This window comes from Moschus berezovskii, chromosome 11, assembly GCF_049115385.1.
Source record: "Moschus berezovskii isolate FMDL1 chromosome 11, NW_MosBer_1.0, whole genome shotgun sequence".
NCBI classification, from domain to species: Eukaryota; Metazoa; Chordata; class Mammalia; order Artiodactyla; family Moschidae; genus Moschus; species Moschus berezovskii.
Window position 1 is genome coordinate 107,101,249 of NC_142470.1, and position 19,855 is coordinate 107,121,103.

General features: G+C 40.6%; 1 protein-coding gene across 3 annotated transcripts in view; it reads right to left on the minus strand.

Moving 5' to 3' along the window:
* The window catches only part of NPHP1 (nephrocystin 1), a 66,424-nt gene extending 46,972 nt beyond the window's left edge, over positions 1-19,452 (minus strand). For 2 of the 3 annotated variants that reach the window (XM_055400426.2, XM_055400424.2), the window contains exons 1-6: positions 19,341-19,452; positions 15,475-15,548; positions 10,980-11,040; positions 9,879-10,003; positions 2,245-2,473; positions 1,817-1,918 (exon numbers count right to left, since the gene is read on the minus strand). In XM_055400426.2, coding sequence (XP_055256401.2) covers positions 1,817-1,918; positions 2,245-2,473; positions 9,879-10,003; positions 10,980-11,040; positions 15,475-15,548; positions 19,341-19,409 — 660 coding nt within the window. In that variant the 5' untranslated portion in view covers positions 19,410-19,452. The remainder of the gene's footprint in view (positions 1-1,816; positions 1,919-2,244; positions 2,474-9,878; positions 10,004-10,979; positions 11,041-15,474; positions 15,549-19,340) is intronic. The other variant, XM_088841684.1, reaches the window with a different exon arrangement.
* Positions 19,453-19,855: the final 403 nt, after the last annotated feature.

The following is a 19,855-nucleotide window of genomic DNA, read 5'->3' on the forward strand; positions in this document are numbered from 1 at the left end:
GCAACCTCATGAAGGAGCCTGCCAGGCTCCTCTGTCCAGTTCAGTTCAGTTCAGTCGCTCAGTCACGTCCGACTCTTTGCGACCCCATGAATCATAGCACGCCAGGCCTCCCTGTCCATCACCAACTCCCGGAGTCCACTCAAACTCACGTCCATCGAGTCGGTGATGCCATCCAGCCATCTCATTCTCTGTCGTCCCCTTCTCCTCCTGCCCCCCATCCCTCCCAGCATCAGAGTCTTTTCCAGTGAGTCAACTCTTCCCATGAGGTGACCAAAGTATTGGAGTTTCAGCTTTAGCATCAGTCCTTCCAGTGAACACCCAGGACTGATTTCCTTTAGAATGGACTGTTTGGATCTCCTTGTAGTCCAAGAGACTCTCAAGAGCCATCTCCAACACAACAGTTCAAAAGCATCAATTCTTCGGCACTCAGCTTTCTTCACAGTCCAACTCTCACATCCATACATGACCACTGGAAAAACCATAGCCTTGACTAGATGGACCTTTGTTGGCAAAGTAATGTCTCTGCTTTTTAATATGCTATCTACAATTTTTAAAATATTTTATTTACTGATTGATTCACTGATTGACTGAATTTTGGCTGTGCTGAATCTTCACTGTGAGTGGGGGCTAATCTCTACTTGCAGTGTATGAGCTTCTCACTGGTGGGTTCTCTCGCTGCAGAGCACGGGCACTCAATAGGTCCGGTTTTCAGGATCATGAGAGTGGGTTAAGTAGTTGTGGTATACTTTACATATAAGTTATATATAACTTAAATATAAGTTAAGGCTTAGCTTGAACCTGCATCCTCTGCATTGGCAGGCAGACTCTTAACCACTGGACCACCAGGGAAGTCCCCAAAGTGGAACAGTCTTGCAGGACTGCACCCTTATCTTGTGGGGTCTGTGCTAAGTCCAGGAGTTAGTGCCAGAATTGAACTGCATTGTTGGACACCTGGTTGGCTTCAAAGAAACAGTGTGAAAAACAACATGTATTTGGTGTAAAAAAAAAAAAAACCCACACATCTAGTGTCAGAAGTGGCATGAGGAAAAACAAGACATCTCAGTGTGGTTACTAGAAAATTTTAAATTACATTTGTGGTTTGCATTATACTTCTACTGAACAGCACTGATCTATGTTATTGGATAGCAAATGACCGTGCCATATTATGAAATATGAAAGAACTAGGCAATCGACATGCATATATACTATGTTCACATCTTAGTAAAGGATCACGTATTTGTAGAAGGTAAGACAAAGTTAACTGCAGTTTTCTTTCACAACAAAAAATAAATGTCTATTCATTTTTATGATCAACATAAACCCACAGAGCATCTTCACTGTGCCACAACACACTAGAGCTCACCTGCATAAGAGCAGACCACTGTGCTTACTGCTCAGTCACGCAGTACGCTAGAGCTCATCTGCATAAGCGCAGATCACTATAATCACTGTTTAGTCACTAAGTCGTGTCTGACTCTTTGTGACCCCATGGACTGTAGCCTGCCAGGCTCCTCTGTCCATGGGAATTCCCAGGCAAGAACACTGGAGTGGGTTGCCATTTCCTTCTCCAGGGAATCTTCCCAACCCAAGGATCAAACCCGTGTCTTCTGCATTGGCAGGCAGATTCTTTTACCACTGAGCCACCAGGGAAGCCCCAAATTTTTCTCATGCTCTGATACTCTAAAATTGAAGCAAATTCTAAATCTTAAGTCATTCACTAGCCAATTGATCAAAGAATACAACTTAGTGTTTTATTATAAATGAAAAGAAAAAGTCTTAAAGGAGAAAAAGGAAAGAATAAACAAAAAAGACTAACCTCCAAGTAGGTTTTAGGAATAAGGCCTTTGTTTCCACTGGCGTTCTTAGCCATCCACCAACCATCAGAATTTTTTTTGATTATACAGAGAATTTCCCCTTTCTTAAGGCAAAATAAAAGTAAAATGTTTTAATTAGAATTTACCCCTAAGCTCAGAATTATTAACATGAAAACTATTGTATTTTCAAAACCAGAGAAGCATCTACTCTTTTTTTTTTCCTTACCATTTTACTACCAGGTAACTTTGATAACAGAATTTTACGACTACTGCTTGTAAATCATAATTATCACTTATTTTATTTAAACACACTGAGTCTTTAAAAAGTTAGTATCAGGAATCTCTAATCCAGATATAAAGGTAGAGTTTTGTTACTCTGTTAGGTATGCAAATTTACCCTTAGGTTTGCTTCCAGTTTGTTTCTACTTACTTTAAATGTAAGGTCTCCCACTTGCTGAGCCGTAAAATCCCCAAGAGCAATGTATTCTCCACTTGTGGCCTCTGGGTGAGATTCACCTTCCTGGTTCTCTTCGTCTTCCTCTTCCGTTTCTTCATCCTCGCCCCCACTTTCTTCGCTTTCTTCGTCGTCGTCGTCTTCTTCTTCCTCATCTTCTTCAGCAGAATTCTCCTCTTCCTTTCGCTCAGTCAGTGCCCCAGTTCTGCAAAAAATAATTGATGAGGATCACCAGAAATAATGCAGAAGAACAGATCAAGTATAATTTCTATATACAGAAGAACTGGCCCATATTTATAACAGGCAAATTAAAAAAAAATAAAGGCAAAGTACAACTAACAGTTTTTACCATCTAGCAAAGAATATGTGATCTCAGAGTAAAGAAGGAGTTAAAATATCTGAGGAGTGTGTTGAGTTGTGGAGCAAGTGCTGGTCTTGAGGCCAGGAGACTTGAATTTAAGCCCTGGATTCATCCATTCAGCAAACACTGCTTGAGCGTTACTGCGCAGTGGTTAGAGCATGGGTTCTGAGATGAGATTCTGGTTCTGTCTCCTCTTCGTTGACTGGTCTTGGGTCCATTTCTTTTAGACTCTCCACTTCTCGTTGGTAAAGTAAAGATAATAACAGAACCTGCTTCATAAGGTCCTCATGAAGATTAGAGGAGTTACAAACTTGCAAAGTGCTTACAACAGTGTCTGACCACAGCTAGTTCTCAACGACAGCTGGCAGCGACGACCATCACGACGTTACCTGTCCGTTTCCATGTCAGACACAGTAGAAACAAAGGCAAATCAGACAATTCTCTGTCCTCCCGGAGAATAGCGAGGCAATCTAGCAGACGGATACTTACAATACAGTTCAGCAGATACCGCAGTAGAGGTAAGCACAGCACGCTAAGGAAACACACAAGACGGGCACCTAACCAAGGCTGCGTGGGGGGGTCAGGAAAGGCTTAGAATTAGGACTTGATGGGTGAGCTGAAATTAATCAGGTAGAGATGGGGGCTGGGCAAAAAGGTAAGGAAAGGAGAGGAGAACGAAGGCTGGAAAAGAGGGAACCTCAAGTAGCTCATGAAAGGTAGGAAGAGATCTGGGAGAAATAAGCAAGAGAGGAGGCGGAAGAGAGATGAGCAAAATGCAGCCCATGTGAATTGTATCTTTCAGATGTTCCCTAAAAATGAAGGCAGGGAAGGGTGTGATCTGACCTGCTCTGAGAAAGATGATCACACTCCATGGAGCCTGGAAGAAAGGCTAAACACAAAGATGGTTATTAAAAGTGAGGCATGAAATAGTATAAACTAAGGAAGCCTGAAGCTCAGCTTCTCTGTACATCTGTGCTGAATGGAATCCTGGAGTTCTGGTCAAAGTAGAAAAGGATAGGGCTTCCCAGGTGGCGCTAGTGGTAAAGAACCCACTTGCCAGTGCAGGAGACATAGGAGACTTGGGTTCAATCCCTGGGTCAGGAAGATCCCTTGGAGGAGGGCATGGCAACCACTCCAGTATTCTTGTCTGGAGAATTCCATGGACAGAGAAGCCTGGTGGGCTACAGTTCATAGGGTCACAAAGAGTCTGGACAGGACGGACACAATGGACAGGACAGACACAATGGACAGGACAGAGTGACTAACAATACTTTGATGCAAATAGACATTGCTAACCATAAAACTAGCCTAATGACTCTTCTTTATTACGCTAATACAGTAAATTTCAATTACTGATTTTTTCAATGTTAATCTAATCTTGCAGGAACTTCCCTGGTGGTCCCCTGGGGTGTTCCCAATGCAGGGTGCCAAGGTTTGATCTCAGCTGGGGGAACTATTAACAGATATCACCTGTGCAACTGAGAGCACACCGCAAGGAAGATCAAAGCTCCCCGAGTGCTGTAACTAAGACCCGGCACAGCCAAATAAGTAAAAATAAATACTAAATTAATCTTGCTTTCTGGAATAAATCCCATTTAGTCATGATGTAGTGTCATTTTCATGTGCCCTGGATTTTATTTCCTAACATTTTATATTGAGTTTGTACATTTGTTCATTATGGCTTTCTATTTAAAATATTTTCATCATGTCTTGATATTGAGCTTCCCTGGTGGCTCAGACGGTAAAGAATCTGCCTGTGATGCGGGAGACCCAGATTTGATCCCCGGGACAGGAAGATCTCCTGGAGAAAGGAATGGCTACCCACTCCAGTATTCTTGCCTGGGAAATCCCATGGACAGAGAAGCCTGACGGGCTACTGTCCAAGGGGTCACAAAGAGCTGGACACAACTGAGCGACTAACACTTTCACTTTTCATCATGCTCATAAAGTGATTTGGAAATGTTTCCTTTTCTATTCTCTGCAAAGATTTCATAATACTGGCACTAAGTCTTACTCAATTGTTGCAGAAATTGGTGTCAGTGAAACAACCTGAGGATTTATTCTGGGAAAGGGTTTTAATTATACATTCAACTTCTTTAGTAGATATTTTGGTAGGATTATTTTCTATTCATCTTGTGTCAATTTGAGTACATTTTATTTTTCAACTTATTTCATCTGTATTTTCAAATTTACTGGCATAAAGTTTTCCATAGCATCTTCATAGTAGCTTTTAAATTTCTGTAGGCTCTGAGTGGTTAGTTTTCATCCTTGTTTTTTGCTAGCGTTTTCCCTTTCTCTTTTCTTGATCAGTCTTGCTAGGAATTAACTCATTTAATTACTTTTTCTAAAGAACTAACTTTTGGCTTATTGATTTTATCTACTATATATATGTCAGTTTATTATTCAGTTTTCTCTCTTATTTTTATTATTTCCTTATTTCTGTTTTCCTTGGGTTTAATTTGCTGTTCTTTTTCTGGCTTCTTCAGTTGGAAACTTTAGTAGATGATTTTCAACTTTTCTTCTTTTCTAAATGTTGCACTTAAAGCCATAAATTTCCCTCTAAGCACTGCTTTAGCTGCAGCCCACAACTGCATTTTTATTATCATTCAAAATATTTAGTTTTCCACTGTAATATTTTCTTTGATCTTTAGGTTATATAGAAGTATGTGATTCTTTTTTAATTATTTATTTATATGGCTCCATTTGGTCTTAGTTTCGGTGTCTTACTCTTCGCGACCCCATGAATCGCAGCACGCCAGGCCTCCCTGTCCATCACCAACCCCCGGAGTTCACTCAAACTCATGTCCATCGAGTTGGTGATGCCATCCAGCCACCTCATTCTCTGTCGTCCCCTTCTCCTCCTGCCCCTAATGCCTCCCAGCATCAGAGTCTTTTCCAGTGAGTCAACTCAGAGGTCTTAGTTTAGGCACATGGAATACTTTGCCATGCTATATGGGACCTTTTGTTGAGGCACGTGGGCTCTGGAGCATGTGGGCTCAGTAGTTACATATGAAATCTTAGTTCCCTGACCAGGAATTAATCCCACATCCCCTGTGTTGCATGGCAGATTCTTAACCACTGAGCTACCAGGGAAGTTCCAGAAGTATGTGATTTATTTGCAAACATTTGGATATTTTTATTTCTCCGTCATTTGAGTTTTTCTTTCTTTAACTGAGACATAATTGACATTCACCATTGTATCAGTTTCGGATTGTCATTGAGTTTTAATGTAATTCCAAGTCACCAAAATTGCTGCATGATTTCAATCCTCTGACATTTGTTGACAATTGCTTTATGGTCCATTATGATTCATTTTGGTTAATATTATGTATGCACTTGGAAGAGATGTGTAGTACCTAGTGGGATAGTGTTCTACAAATAAATTTTTAATTAGGTGGTTAAGGTTTGTGGGTTATATTGTCAGCTTTCCGGTAGTGCTGACAATTTTTACTTTATATGTTGTAAAGCGGCTATTAGGTGCCTACACATTAAGGATAATTTCTTCCTATTGAATCGGTCCTTTTACTACTATAAAATGTCTTAATCTACTAAATTACTTTTGACCTTAAAGTCTATTTCACCTGATATTACTGTAACTGCATCACCTTTGTTTTGGTTAGGGTAAGCATGGAATATTTTTGTCCAATCTTTTACTTGCAACCTATTTATGCTATCTTAAATGGCCCGCAAACACAGTGCTGAAATGCTGTGTAGTTGTCCCAAGCAGAAGAAAGCTGTGATGTGCCTAATGGAGAACACTAGTGTGTTATTATTAGATTTCTTCAGGCATAAATTACAGGGCTGTTGGCTGAGTTCAATATTAATGAATCAGTAATATACATTAAACAAGGTATCTTTACACAGAAACACACAAAAAACAAGGATTTATATTACTCAGTTGACAAAAAACATTTTGTTCACTGCTTCCTAGGGACCTAGCTTCTCCTAGAAGCTACAGGGCATTATTCACTATTCAGGGCCTGCACCAATTTTGTGGGGTATAAATGCTGCAAATTGGAAGGACTTATGCTAAAGCTGAAACTCCAATACTTTGGCCACCTCATGCGACGAGTTGACTCACTGGAAAAGACTGATGCTGGGAGCGATTGGGGGTGGGAGGAGAAGGGGATGACAGAGAATGAGATGGCTGGATGGCATCACCGACTCGATGGACATGAGTTTGAGTGAACTCCGGGAGTTGGTGATGGACAGGGAGGCCTTTCGTATTGTGGTTCATGGGGTCGCTAAGAGTCGGACACGACTGAGCGACTGAACTGAACTGAACTGACTGTAAATTATAAATTCTCAAATGTACGTTTTGCTTTACACAATCAAGTGTTTTTTAAAAAGACATTTAGAGAAGAAAAACAGTCTTTTCTGTTTACCTACTTACCAGGGCTTTTCACTCCTTTTTGCAGATCCAAGTTTTCATGTGAGATTATTTCCTTCTAGCCTGAAGGACTTCCTATAGCAAATTCCTCAGTTCTTGTCTGATACACTTCCTCAGCTTTTGTTTGTCTGAAAATGTCTTCATTTCACTTTAATTTCTAAAAGATACTTTTGCTATATATAGAATTCTAGGTTGACAGATTTTTTTTCCCTTTTAATTATTTTATGTCACTGCATTATCCTCTGACCTGTATTTTTTTCTAACAAGATGTCAATTTAATTTGAATTGTTTGCCTGTACATGTTTATTTCACTGGCTGCTTTTATGATTTTCCATCATGTTGAATTTTCAGCAGTTTAACTGATGCACTTATGTGTAGTTCCTATATATTCATTGTTTGGGGTTGTCTGAAGTTCTTGGATCACTGAATCAATAACTTTAAAAAAAAAATCTCAATTAAAATTTTATTTAAATATTTCCTGTGCTCCATTCTCTCTTTCTTCCCCTTCTGGGATTTCAATTACACATGGGTTATAACTTTTGACCATGTCCTAAACCATTCTTATGTTCTGTTCTTTTCATTCTTTTTTTCTTTTTGTGCATGAGTTTGAAAGTTTTTCATTGCCCAGTCTTTGGGTTCACTAATCTTTTCCTCTACTGTATCTAGTTATCTGTCAAACCACCAATCAAAAAAAAATTTTTATATACTGTGTTTTTTAGGTTCAGAGTTTCCATTTTGGTCTGTATTAGTTTTCATTTTTCTGCTTAAGATCCTCTCTAATCAACCAATCTGCCTATCTCTCCAACAAATTCCTTAACACGTTGAAAATATTTCTTTGATAGTTCTGGTGTGCTAATTTTTACATCTGGGTCACCCAGGTTTCCACTGATTATTTTTCCTCTTTATTGTGAGACATTTTCCACCTTTTGGAAGCTGTATATTGAGTCAGACTTAGAAAGCTCTCAGCCATCACTCCATCGGGTGTTATATTCTGCAGTTATAGAATGTTCATTTGATTATTTTCTACATTTGAATTCTCTTAAAATATTCTTTTTTTTTTCATTTCATCCATCTTTTTTTCTATTTTCTTTAACATATTAATCATATTGTTTAAAAATCCCAGTCAGATTACTCTACTATCTAGTTCAGATATGGGGCTGTTTTTATTGACTGTCACTGCTTAATTATCTATTATTGATTTTCCCCTACTTTTTTTGCATTTCTAGTCATTATTTTTAATAATTACTGCACATTGTGGACAATATATTTAGAGACTCTGGATGATGTTGTCATCCTTTAATGAGTAGTGAATTTTGTCCTGTTATCTTTTTCCTGTTAAGGTCTGGTTTTAGGTTTTGTTGGGAAAGGTTTCCTCCAGTTTTGTCTGTACTCCAAGATCACAGTTTTGAACATTAGGGTGTACTGCTTACTCCTAGACATGGGTCTTACGTGCTCTCTAGCCAGATGCATGAAGCATTCACCAAGCTCTCTCTACTCTGCTGCTGCTGCTAAGTCGCTTCAGTCGTGTCCGACTCTGTGCGACCCCACAGACGGAAGCCCACCAGGCTCCCCTGTCCCTGGGATTCTCCAGGCAAGAACAGTGGAGTAGGCTGCCCTAGCTGGGTATAAACCCCAACGTTTTTCCAGGATTCTGTGACCTCCAGAACCTTTTAAGCTCTCAGTCTCCCAGCAGGTGCCTTCTGCCAGGCTTCTGGATTCAAGCTCTCTGTGGCCCAGGAGTCCCCTCAGATTTCTGGAGTTGTCTCTCTGCAAGCCTCTTCCCTCTCCCCACATGTCCCAGGGGCCTCAGCAACTCCAGAACTTTTAAGACCTTTTCTTTTTTTATGTGGATCATTTTTAAAGTCTTTATTGAAACTATTACAATATTGTTTATGTTTTATGTTTTGGATTTTTGGCCCCAAGGCACATGGGATCTCAGCTCCCTGCATTGGAAGGTAAAGTCTTAACCACTGGACCACTAGGTCCCAGCAACTCCAGAATCTGATCTCTGGAGCCCAGACAGACCACTGCTCCCTGTCTGGGATCTACCTTCCTGCATCACACAGCCCATAAACTATCGCCAGGGAGAGGGTCTGGGTGAATACAGGAGTCACCTCTTGTGTTTCTCTGTATTAAGGATATCAGTCCTGCTCAGCTGATGTTCAGACAGCTCAGACAGCCATTTTGTATATTTTGTCCAGATTCTACAGCGTTTTTTTGGTAGGAAGGTTAAGTCCAATACCAGCCACTTTGTCATTCTCAGTACTGGAAATCAATGGAAATTCTAGAAACCTTCTAATAATATATTCTTTAGTGTTTTTTTCCCCAGAATACAGTGTAAAAGTATGGGAACAGCATTTGAAGAGTCTAAATAGTTGGCTTTTCCCTTTTTATCTCCCTATGAATTGGGTTTGTTTACACTGTGAAGTTTTCTTTCCACTTTACAAAGCCTATTACTAACATCCACTCCATCAGGAAAAGAATGCATGTTTCTACTTCCATTTTTAAAAGAATATTTACAAAAGGAGGAAATAAGCAAACAGATAATTTAGATAATTTTGTTTTTTACACATCAACCCTGACATTAAAGGCATGACCCTTACTTTCTAACGTCTGTTTATTGAGCTTTTCATATCTCTATTTTGCTCCCCCAACTAGCTTATGAATTACCTGAGAGATTATAGCTTCCACTTCTTTACATCTCTCCTGGAAGCTCACACTTTGTTCTATATACAATAAGTAACTGTTGACAGATTATACTGTTACAGTTTTATCTATATGCGACTTTATTCTAAATAAAACATTTAAACTGTTGGTGATATAATATTTGAACGGAAGAAAGAAAGGAAGGGCACATACTCAGTGACATTTTCTCTGCTTATGGACACAGCAAGCTCCTGCAGTTGGTGGGTAAGCTTATCCAAAAGATTGTGCTCCTCTTCTTTCTTCTGATAATAATTTCCCACAGGTGCAGGTTCATCAGCCTAAGAGAGAAAATAAGTCTACTTCACTAAAGAAAAAAAAACTCCAATACGTGATACAAGACAAAGCAAATATCAATATGAGACTATGTCTATCTTAGATAAATAAGTTTAAAAGAAATGTAGATTATGCTGGAATGTGAATCAAACGGCATAATAAAGTTATACCTCTAATTTTGTTTTGTTTTGTTTTGTTGCTAGGTATTGCAGATCCTCTATAGTCAGTAAGGCACAGGTTCCAGGCAGAGGACTGGCTTTGGAGTTAAAAAGACAGGTGCCAAGTCCAAGTTCTGTCGCCGACTGGCAGTGAGACACTGGGAAAACTGCTTCACCTTTGCAAGCCCCAGTAGTTAGGTTTTCCAATTTAGGGCCAGTCAGTCTCCTGAATTACAGTTTTTCATCACTGGAGAAATTCGGAAGAGATGCTTAGAAACCATCTGTCTCAAATGCAGTAACAGAGACTCACACACAGGCAGGGCGATGACTCCCACACGCCTTCCCCCCTAAGTGTTCTCTGAGTCTCTGGCCCTGAACACTTTGCTGAAGCTCAGGCTAGTATTAAAAGAGGAGATCCTGATGGAATTGCCAAGAGAAAATTCTAGTTCCCCCCATTTCTGCAGTCACCGATCTCAGAACTGCTGTGTGATTCAGGAAGCTTCTCTACCTCACACCCTCTGGGCCAGATAATCTACTTCCCCACAGTGTGATTAAAATGAAAACAACTGTAAACTGTAAAACATAAAACTTACACAGTGCAATAATAAAAATAGCTTCTTCCAAGTTCTTCCAAGTCCTCAGTGCTGGGTGAGCTCATCACAGCTGAAATTTTTCTGTCAGTATTTGGAGCTCTGGTTCACACTTCCACACTTATATGAACCCAGGAACCTACCCACTCTAGGGGGTAGGAACTCCCACTTAATAAAATATTCAGGTAAAAACAGATTTTTTTCAAAAAAATGTGATCAACTGTAATACTTACTTTTTTTAATTTTTGAAGAGCATTTTTATTTTCATCTATTGCCTGTTTTAGTTGGACACATCTAAATTTTCAAAAAGAAAGAAAAATATTGAATTTTTAATTGTCATAACCAAAAATGCTATTTTATAAAATCATATGTTCAGTCTTTAAGCAGGCAAAGCAATTTCTATTGTATGAATGATGTTTAAAAACTCATACGTAAGTGTCTTTCCACTCATTAGCTTGGGTGATCCTCACAGCAAGATCTAAGGTACAAGGTATGACAACAAAAACTCAGAAGACTTAAGTGACTCTGGGCTTCAGTCTCCTAATTCTAAAATAAGGAGCGCACTGGACTTTTAAATGCTTCCATAGCTCTAAAATTCCATAAACCCAGGATTCAGCCCAGAAGACAATATGACACGCCACATCAAAGAAAGAAAAGACAAAAACCATGTGATCATCTCAACAAATGCAGAAAAAGCATTTGATAAAATTCAACATCCATTCATTATAAAAACTCTTACCAAAGCAGGTGTAGAGGGAACATATCTCAACATAGTAAAAGCAACTTATGACAAACCCATAGCCAATATAATACTCAATACTGAGAAGCTGAAAGCCATCCTGCTAAAATCTGGAACAAGACAAAGATGCCGACTCTCACCACTGCAACACAGTACCGGAAGTCCTAGTCATAGCAATCAGGTAACAAAGACAAATAAAAGGCATCCAACTTGGAAGAGAAGAGTAAGCGAATTACATGATGCTATACACAGAAACCCTAACGACTCCACACAAAAACTACTATAGCTGATAAATTCAGCAAGGTAGCAGGATACAAGATTCACATGCAGAAATTGGTTGCATTTCTTTATCCTAAAAATGAAATGTCAGAAAGAGAAAGTAAAAATAATAATTCCTTTTAAAATTGCGTCAAAAAATAAAATAAAATACTCCATGTGGAATCTAAAATACAATACAAATCAACATATCTATGATACAGAAACAGGCTCACCGATATAGAAAACAGACTTGTGGTTGACAAGGGATGAGGGGAGAGAAGGACAGGGGTCTTGCGGTTAGCAGAGGCAAACTACTCTATATAGGATGGATAAACAACAAGGCCCTACTGTATAGCACAGGGAGCTGTAGTCACTATCCTGTGACAGACCGTAACAGAAAAGAACATGTGTGTGTGTGTGACTGAGTCACTTTGCTGTAGAGAGGAAATTAACACAACAGTGTCAATCAACTATACTTCAGTAAAATTTAAAAAATAAAATACTTAGGAATAAATGACCAAGGAGGTGAAAGACATATGCTGAGAACTATAAAACACTGATATAGGAAACTAAAGATAATTCAAAGAAATGGGAAGATGATCCATGTTCTTGGACTGTGTGCATGCTCGGCTGCTCAGTTATGCCCAACTCTTTGCAACCCCATGGACTGTAGCCCACCAGAACCCATGAGATTTTTCCAGCAAAAACACTGGAGTGGGTTGCCATTTCTCCCTCCAGGGGATCTTCCTGACCCAAGGATGGAATCTGTGTCTCCTGTGACTCCTGCATTGGCAGGTGGATTCTTTACCACTGAGCCACCTGGAAATTCCTGGTTCTTGGATTAGAAGGATTATTATTATTAAAATGGCCATATTATCCAAAGCAATCTACAGATTTCATGCAATCCATATCAAATTACCCATGATATTTTTCACAGAACTAGAACCAATAATCTTAAAATTTATACAGAACCAGGTTGCCAAAGCAACCCTGAGGAAAAAGAACAAAGTTAGAGGCATAGCCCTCCCAGATTTCAGACAATAGTAAAAAACTACAATAATCAAAACAGCATGGTACTGGCACAAAAACAGGCATAGATCAATGCAACAGAATAGAGAACCTAGAAATAAATCCACACACCTAAAGTCAATTAATCTTTGACAAAGGAGGCAAGAATATACAATGAAGAAAAGACAGTCTCTTCAGCAAGTGGTGCTAGGAAAGCTGGACAGCACATGTAAATCAATGAAGTTGGAACACACCCTCACACCAAACACAAAAATCAACTCAAAATGGCTTCAGTTCAGTTCATTTCAGTCGCTCAGTCGTGTCCAACTCTTTGCAACCCCATGAATCACAGCACGCCAGGCCTGCCTGTCCATCACCAACTCCCGCAGTCCACTCAAACTCATGTCCATCGAGTCAGTGATGCCATCCAGTCATCTATTCTCTGTCATCCCCTTCTCCTCCTGCCCCCAATCCCTCCCAGCATCAGAGTCTTTTCCAGTGAGTCAACTCTTCGCATGAGGTGGCCAAAGTATTGGAGCTTCAGCTTTAGCATCAGTCCTTCCAATGAACACCCAGGACTGATTTCCGTTAGGATGGACTGGTTGGATCTCCTTGCAGTCCAAGGGACTCTCAAGATCTTCTCCAACACCACAGTTCAAAAGCAAAAGACTTAAATATGACACGACACCATAAAACTCTGAAAAAAGAATACAGGCAAAACATTCTCTGACATAAACCATAGCAATGTTTTCTTAGGTCAGTCTAACGACACCAAGGCAATAAAAATAAAAGCAAAAATAAACAAATAGAATGTAATCAAACTTATAAGCTTTGTGCACAGCAAAGGAAACCATAAACAAAATGAAAAGAACATATGAACTGGGAGAAAATATTTGCAAACAATGCAACCAAAAGGGCTTAATTTCCAAAATATACACACAGCTCATACAACTCAATAACAACAGCAACAAAACAACAACCACTCAGTCAAAAAATGGGCAGAAGACCTAAGTAGACAGTCCCCCGAAAATGACACACAGATCGCCAGCAAGGCACATGAAAAGCTGCTCAACATGGCTAGTTACCAGAGAAATGCAAATCAAAAATACAATGAGGTATCACCTCACACTGGTCAGAATGGACATCATTAAGAAGTCTGTAAGAAAACAAATGCTGGAGAGGGTGTGGAGAAAAAGGGGAGCCTCCTACACTGTTGGTAGGAATATAAATTGGTGAAGCCACAGAGGAAAACAGTATGGAGGTTCCTCAAAAAAATTAAAATTAGAGCTGGCCGATCGGTCCAGCAACCCTACTGCCGGGTATGTACCTGAAGAGAACTCGAACTTGGAAAGATACACCTTCTGCTCACAGCGGCACTATTTGCAACAGCCAAGACATGGAGACAATCTAAACATCCATTAAAGGGGGAACGGATAACGAAGATGCGGCAGATACATGTTAATAAAATGAACTACTACTCAGCCATTAGAAAGAATAAAGTAAGGCCATCTGTAGCAACACGTGCGGCCCTAGAATTATCACACTGTCTGAAGTGAGTCAGACAGAGAAGGACAAGCACTGACACAAATAAACCTCTCCAGGAGATAGAGGCAGAGTCACAGACCAAGACAACAGACCGGTGGCTGCCGGGGGGAGGCGGGGAGAGGGGGGTTGGGAGTTGGGGATTAGCAGATGGAGCCTATCATACAGAGGACGGATAAACAGCAAGGTCCCACTGCATAGCACAGGGAGCCACATCCAACATCTTGTGATAAACTATAATGGAAAAGATCCGAAAAAGAACATATATATATTTATAACTGAATCAATTTGCCTTATGCCAGAAACTAACACATCACATTAGTAAGTCAACTGTACTTAAATAAATAAATTCTGCATTTCTTGTTGGTTTTAAAACATTTTTATTGCCTTCCCACTTTGATGTTTTATAGCTGAGTAATACTGCAAGGAGATCCAACCAGTCCATTCTAAAGGAGATAAATCCTAGGTGTTCATTGGAAGGACTGATGCTAAAGCTGAAACTGCAATACTTTGGCCACCTCATGCGACGAGTTGACTCACTGGAAAAGACTGTGATGCTGGGAAAGGATTGGGGGCGGGAGGAGAAGGGGCCGACAGAGAATGAGATGGCTGGATGGCATCGCCGACTCTGTGGACATGAGTTTCAGTGAACTCCGGGAGTTGGTGATGGACAGGGAGGCCTGGCGTGCTGTGATTCCTGGGGTCACGGAGAGTCGGACACGACTGAGCAACTGAACTGAACTGAACTGAATATTAGACATATTAATTAATCACTGTAAACCTTAATTTTCACATCTATATTAATGAGTAGATCACTAACTTTAAGAGGTTATTATGAAAATTAATTAAGAAAAAATTCTTAGAGCATGGGTCACACTGTCTGGTATATACAAAAGTACAAAATAAATGTAAGCTACTTCTTTTTAACATTTGTCATCCTCTATTTAAACTTATTCCAATATTTAGGCTTGGTAGACATAGATAATTGTAAGAAATATTTCAAAATACTTTTGGAAAATTTCATTCATTATTACCTCAATATTATTCCCTATTATTACTCTGTCTTTTCAGAAACTGTATTAATTTAAAATATATAATGCCTCAATTTCTATGCTGTAAATACTGCTCACTGAAATCTAAGTACAGTCTCTACAAAGCTTCCATAACTTAGTATACTTTACCTTTGGTACATATTTCTCCTTTTACTTGCTTCTAGAGCTCCTTTCAGTCGACTCTCAAAAATCAACCCATCAACCTACAATAAATGGAGACTGTCTAAAATATCACGTTGTTAAATACCATATAACCTTAGGAAATAAAATTTTAATTTTTTCCCAAATATTTTATAATGAACACTTTGAAAAACACAGTAAAGCTGAAAGAATTGTACAGCGAACATCCATACACCCACCACCTGGATTCGACCATTAGTATTTTACTATACTTTTTTGATCCATCTACTCATCAACCCATCTAATTTTTTACGTATTACAAAGAAAATTACAATCATCAGTATATTTTCCCTTAAACAATACATCATGGGTATCACTAACTAGAGTTCAGTATTTGGTGTGAATTTTACGTACAAATGAAACACACATTTCATCTTAAGACTGTATTTGCTAAGTTCTGGCAACTGCCGTGTAATCCAAATGACTATCAACCTATAGAAAATTACTATTACTCCAGAAAGTTCCCAGAATGTACTCTTTTGTGTAATCATTTCACACAGCATGTTTCTGAGATACTTCCATATTGGAAGTATACTTCCATATACACTGCTATGTGTATCACTAGTTTATTCTTTCCTATTGCTGAGTAATAGTCCCTGTATGAATAAACCACAAGTTTTTTTCTTCCTTATCCTCATTCTTATTCTTATACTGTGAGTGAGCAATTTCCAAATACTACCTGTAACTTTGCCAACATACCCACAAAGGAAGCACATACATCTTTTGGGTTTATAGATGTGGGAAAGATAAAGTGGCTGAAAAGAGAAATAAAAATTCTCTACTCTTGCCATTTTGCAACTGTCATTTATGACACTTACACACGGTGACAGTCAGTCATCACAGGCATACCCCAGACGGGTCCTTCATAACTTGTCCCATGGATAACAGGGTGGGAGTCTGTGCCATTTTTTGCCTCAGGTGTCCTCTGTGGAGGCTTCCCTGGTGGCTCAGACAGTAAAGAATCTGGCTGCCAATGTAGGAGGTGTGGGTTCGATCCCTGGGTTGGGAAGATCCTCTGGAGAAGGAAATGGCAAAACACTCTAGTACTCTTGCCTGGAGAATTCCAAGGACAGAGGAGCCTGCTGGGCTACAGTCCACGGGATCCCAAAAAGTCAGACACGACTGAGCATGAGCAGAAGCACATCCTTTATGGGGCCAGGGAAGAAGGAGCCCACAGTATCACAGAGCCCCTCCCAGACACACAGGGTATCAAAAGGCTCAGGAGCCAACTGGGCTCCAGCTTGAATAACCCTGGTGATTGTCCTGTCCCATCTTTGTAACAATGGTTGTGGCTTACTTCTGCAACTTCTGGTTCTGTAACATCCCACTAAATTTAAAATTCAGTACAGTATAAGGCATCTGGCCAGAGCTCAGCCTAAGTCAGTGTCTCATCACCTTTTATTTCTATTTCTACCAGAAGAGTATTCTATTTTGTTGTACCACTATAGTTCCCATAGAGTTCCTAAAGAAATATTTATCCACCCAATCTTTTGCACTTTTTAAATGAAAGTCCAAAACTGGATAAAATATGACCATTCAGTACATCTTTTGTCTGCTAAAGATTACAAAATCACTTTAGTAGTGGAAATGATACTTGGTAATATTAACAGATCAAATGAGAAATAAAAAGTAAAATTAGCAAAGTGAAATAGGAATTTCAGGAAGTAAACAACCCATTCATCTCTACTAACCTTTTTCTTAAGTTTTAAAGTAGTATACAGTGTTCAAAATCACGAAAATATCAAACAATACGAAGCAGAACAACAGTCAACTAGCACTCTACTACACAGAGTTTTCATCTCGGCATTTCTTTCCATATTTTTTCTAGGTATATTGCGTATTGCTGTTGTTGTTTAGTCGATAAGTCGTGTCCGACTGTTTTCCAACTCCATGGACTGTAGCTTGCCAGGCTCCTCTATCCATGGGATTTCCGAGGCAAGAATACTGGAGTGGGTTGCCATTTCCTCCTCCAAGTGATCTTCCTGACTCAGGGATGGAACCCGTGGGCTCCTGCCATGTCTCCTGCATTGCAGATGGATTCTTTACCACTGAGACATATAAAATTTTTAAACTGAAATATTCAATTTTATATTTGTTCTAACTTGACATTTTATCACAAATATTTCCCCTAACATGTTAAAATCTCCATAAAAACATTTAATCACTGTATTATATCCCAATATAAATTACTTAAACATTCTCCTACTACTGATTATTTAAGCTGTATCCAGCCTTTTCTAAGTATACTGTGATGAATACCTCCATCCCTCAACCTCTGTCTCAATTTTTTAAAGTATGGTTCAGATCAGTTCAGCTGCTTAGTTGTGTCAGACTCTTTTCGACCCCATGAACCACAGCACACCAGGCCTCCCTGTTCATCACCAACTCCCAGAGTTTACTCAAACTCATGTCCATTGAGTTAGTGATGCCATCCAGCCATCTCATCCTCTGTCGTCCCCTTCTCCTCCTGCCCTCAATCTTTCCCAGCATCAGGGTCTTTTCAAATGAGTCAGCTCTTCACAGCAGGTAGCCAAAGTATTGGAGTTTCAGCTTCAACATCAGTCCCTCCAATGAATACCCAGGACTGATCTCCTTTAGAATGGACTGGTTGGATCTCCTTGTAGTCCAAGGGACTCTCAAGAGTCTTCTCCAACATCACAGTTCAAAAGCATCAATTCTCTGGTGCTCAGCTTTCTTCACAGTCCAACTCTCACATCCTTACATGACCACGGGAAAAACCATAGCCTTGACTAGTCGGACCTTGGTTGGCAAAGTAATGTCTCTGCTTTTTAATATGCTATCTAGGTTGGTCATAACTTTCCTTCCAAGGAGGAAGCGTCTTTTCATTGCATGGCTGCAATCACCATCTGCAGTGATTTTGGAGCCACCACCAAAATAAAGTCAGCCACTGTTTCCACTGTTTCCCCATCTATTTGCCATGAGGTGATGGGACCAGATGCCATGATCTCAGGTTTCTGAATGTTGAGCTTTAAGCCAACTTTTTCACTCTCCTCTTTGACTTTCATCAAGAGGCTCTTTAGTTCTTCTTCACTTTCTGCCATAAGGGTGGTGTCATCTGCATATCTGAGGATATTGATATTTCTCCTAGCAATCTTGATTCCAGGTTGTGCCTCCTCCTGGAAATGCAATTACACAGACTAGGAGCATAAATATCTTCTACATGTTGTCAAGGTGCTTTCCAGAAATGCTGTGCCTTATACCCTGGGGCAGTAAAAGTGCCTGTTTCATCACAGCCTCCCCAGTACTGAGCATCTAGATTTTTAAAGTGTTTGTGGTATCTTATTTCCTTTGCAATTGCTTATCTTAGCAGACAACCTTTCTCATGTTTATGTGACCAGTATGGTCTTAATATTTTTCTTATATATTATTCCTTGATGCATATTTAGCTTGGGTTCATGAGAAGCAAAAACACTCAAGAGCCTCCACTGGATGAGAGATCAAGGAAAGGAAGCATGGAGAATGGAGGAGAGTGATGTTGGGTGCGGAGATGGTTGGAATGTTATTATTTGTTTAGATTTGGAGGTGAGAAGGGATAGAAGAGTTGTTAGGTTGCAGAGGGAGCTGTTAGGTGGGGTGGAGGGACAGGAGGACAGCACTTAATCGAGGATCCCATTTCCTAGCCTCCCCGGGGTTGGGCTGGGAGCGTGAGGGGCTAGAATCAGGGTTTGGTCCCGGGACGTTGCGGGTGGGGGAGGTTACAACTTGGAAAGGTTGGGTTGGGGTTGACTCTCAGAGTTAGGGTGCGCCCCAGAGCTCGCCCGCCGCCAGAGCCCGGGCCTCTCACCAGACGGTACCTGCTGCTTCAGCTCCTGACTGCGGCGCTGCAAGGACTGCAGTGGGTCGCGCTGCCGCCTCGCCAGCATCTCCGTCGCCTGGGCGCGGAGAGCGCACCGGTCGCCAGGGAGACCTAGGGGCGGCACCGGGCCGTGACGCCATCACTACGCGCCCGCCTCGGCGCCCGGCAGCGCGCGGGGCAGCTGATTCTGGGGGCGTGTGCGGGTCATCCTCTCTTGAGGAGGCGGCTCCTTCAACCCGCAGGTCCGGAGCTCGCTGCTCAGGTTCACTGACCAGCAAGTCACTTTTTCCTGGCCAGTCCCAAAGGATTGGGGTGGAGGTGCGGGAGAATGTGCCGTTGCGTCCGAAACTACAAGTCCCATAGGACTCAGTAGTACGACATTGCTGCAGGGTTACTCGCAGTTCCCGGTGGCTCAGCGGTAAAGAACCCGCCGGCAGTGCTGAAGCCAGCAGGGTGGGGAAGATCTTCTGGAAGAGGATATGGCAACCCACTCCAGTATTCTTTCCTACAGAA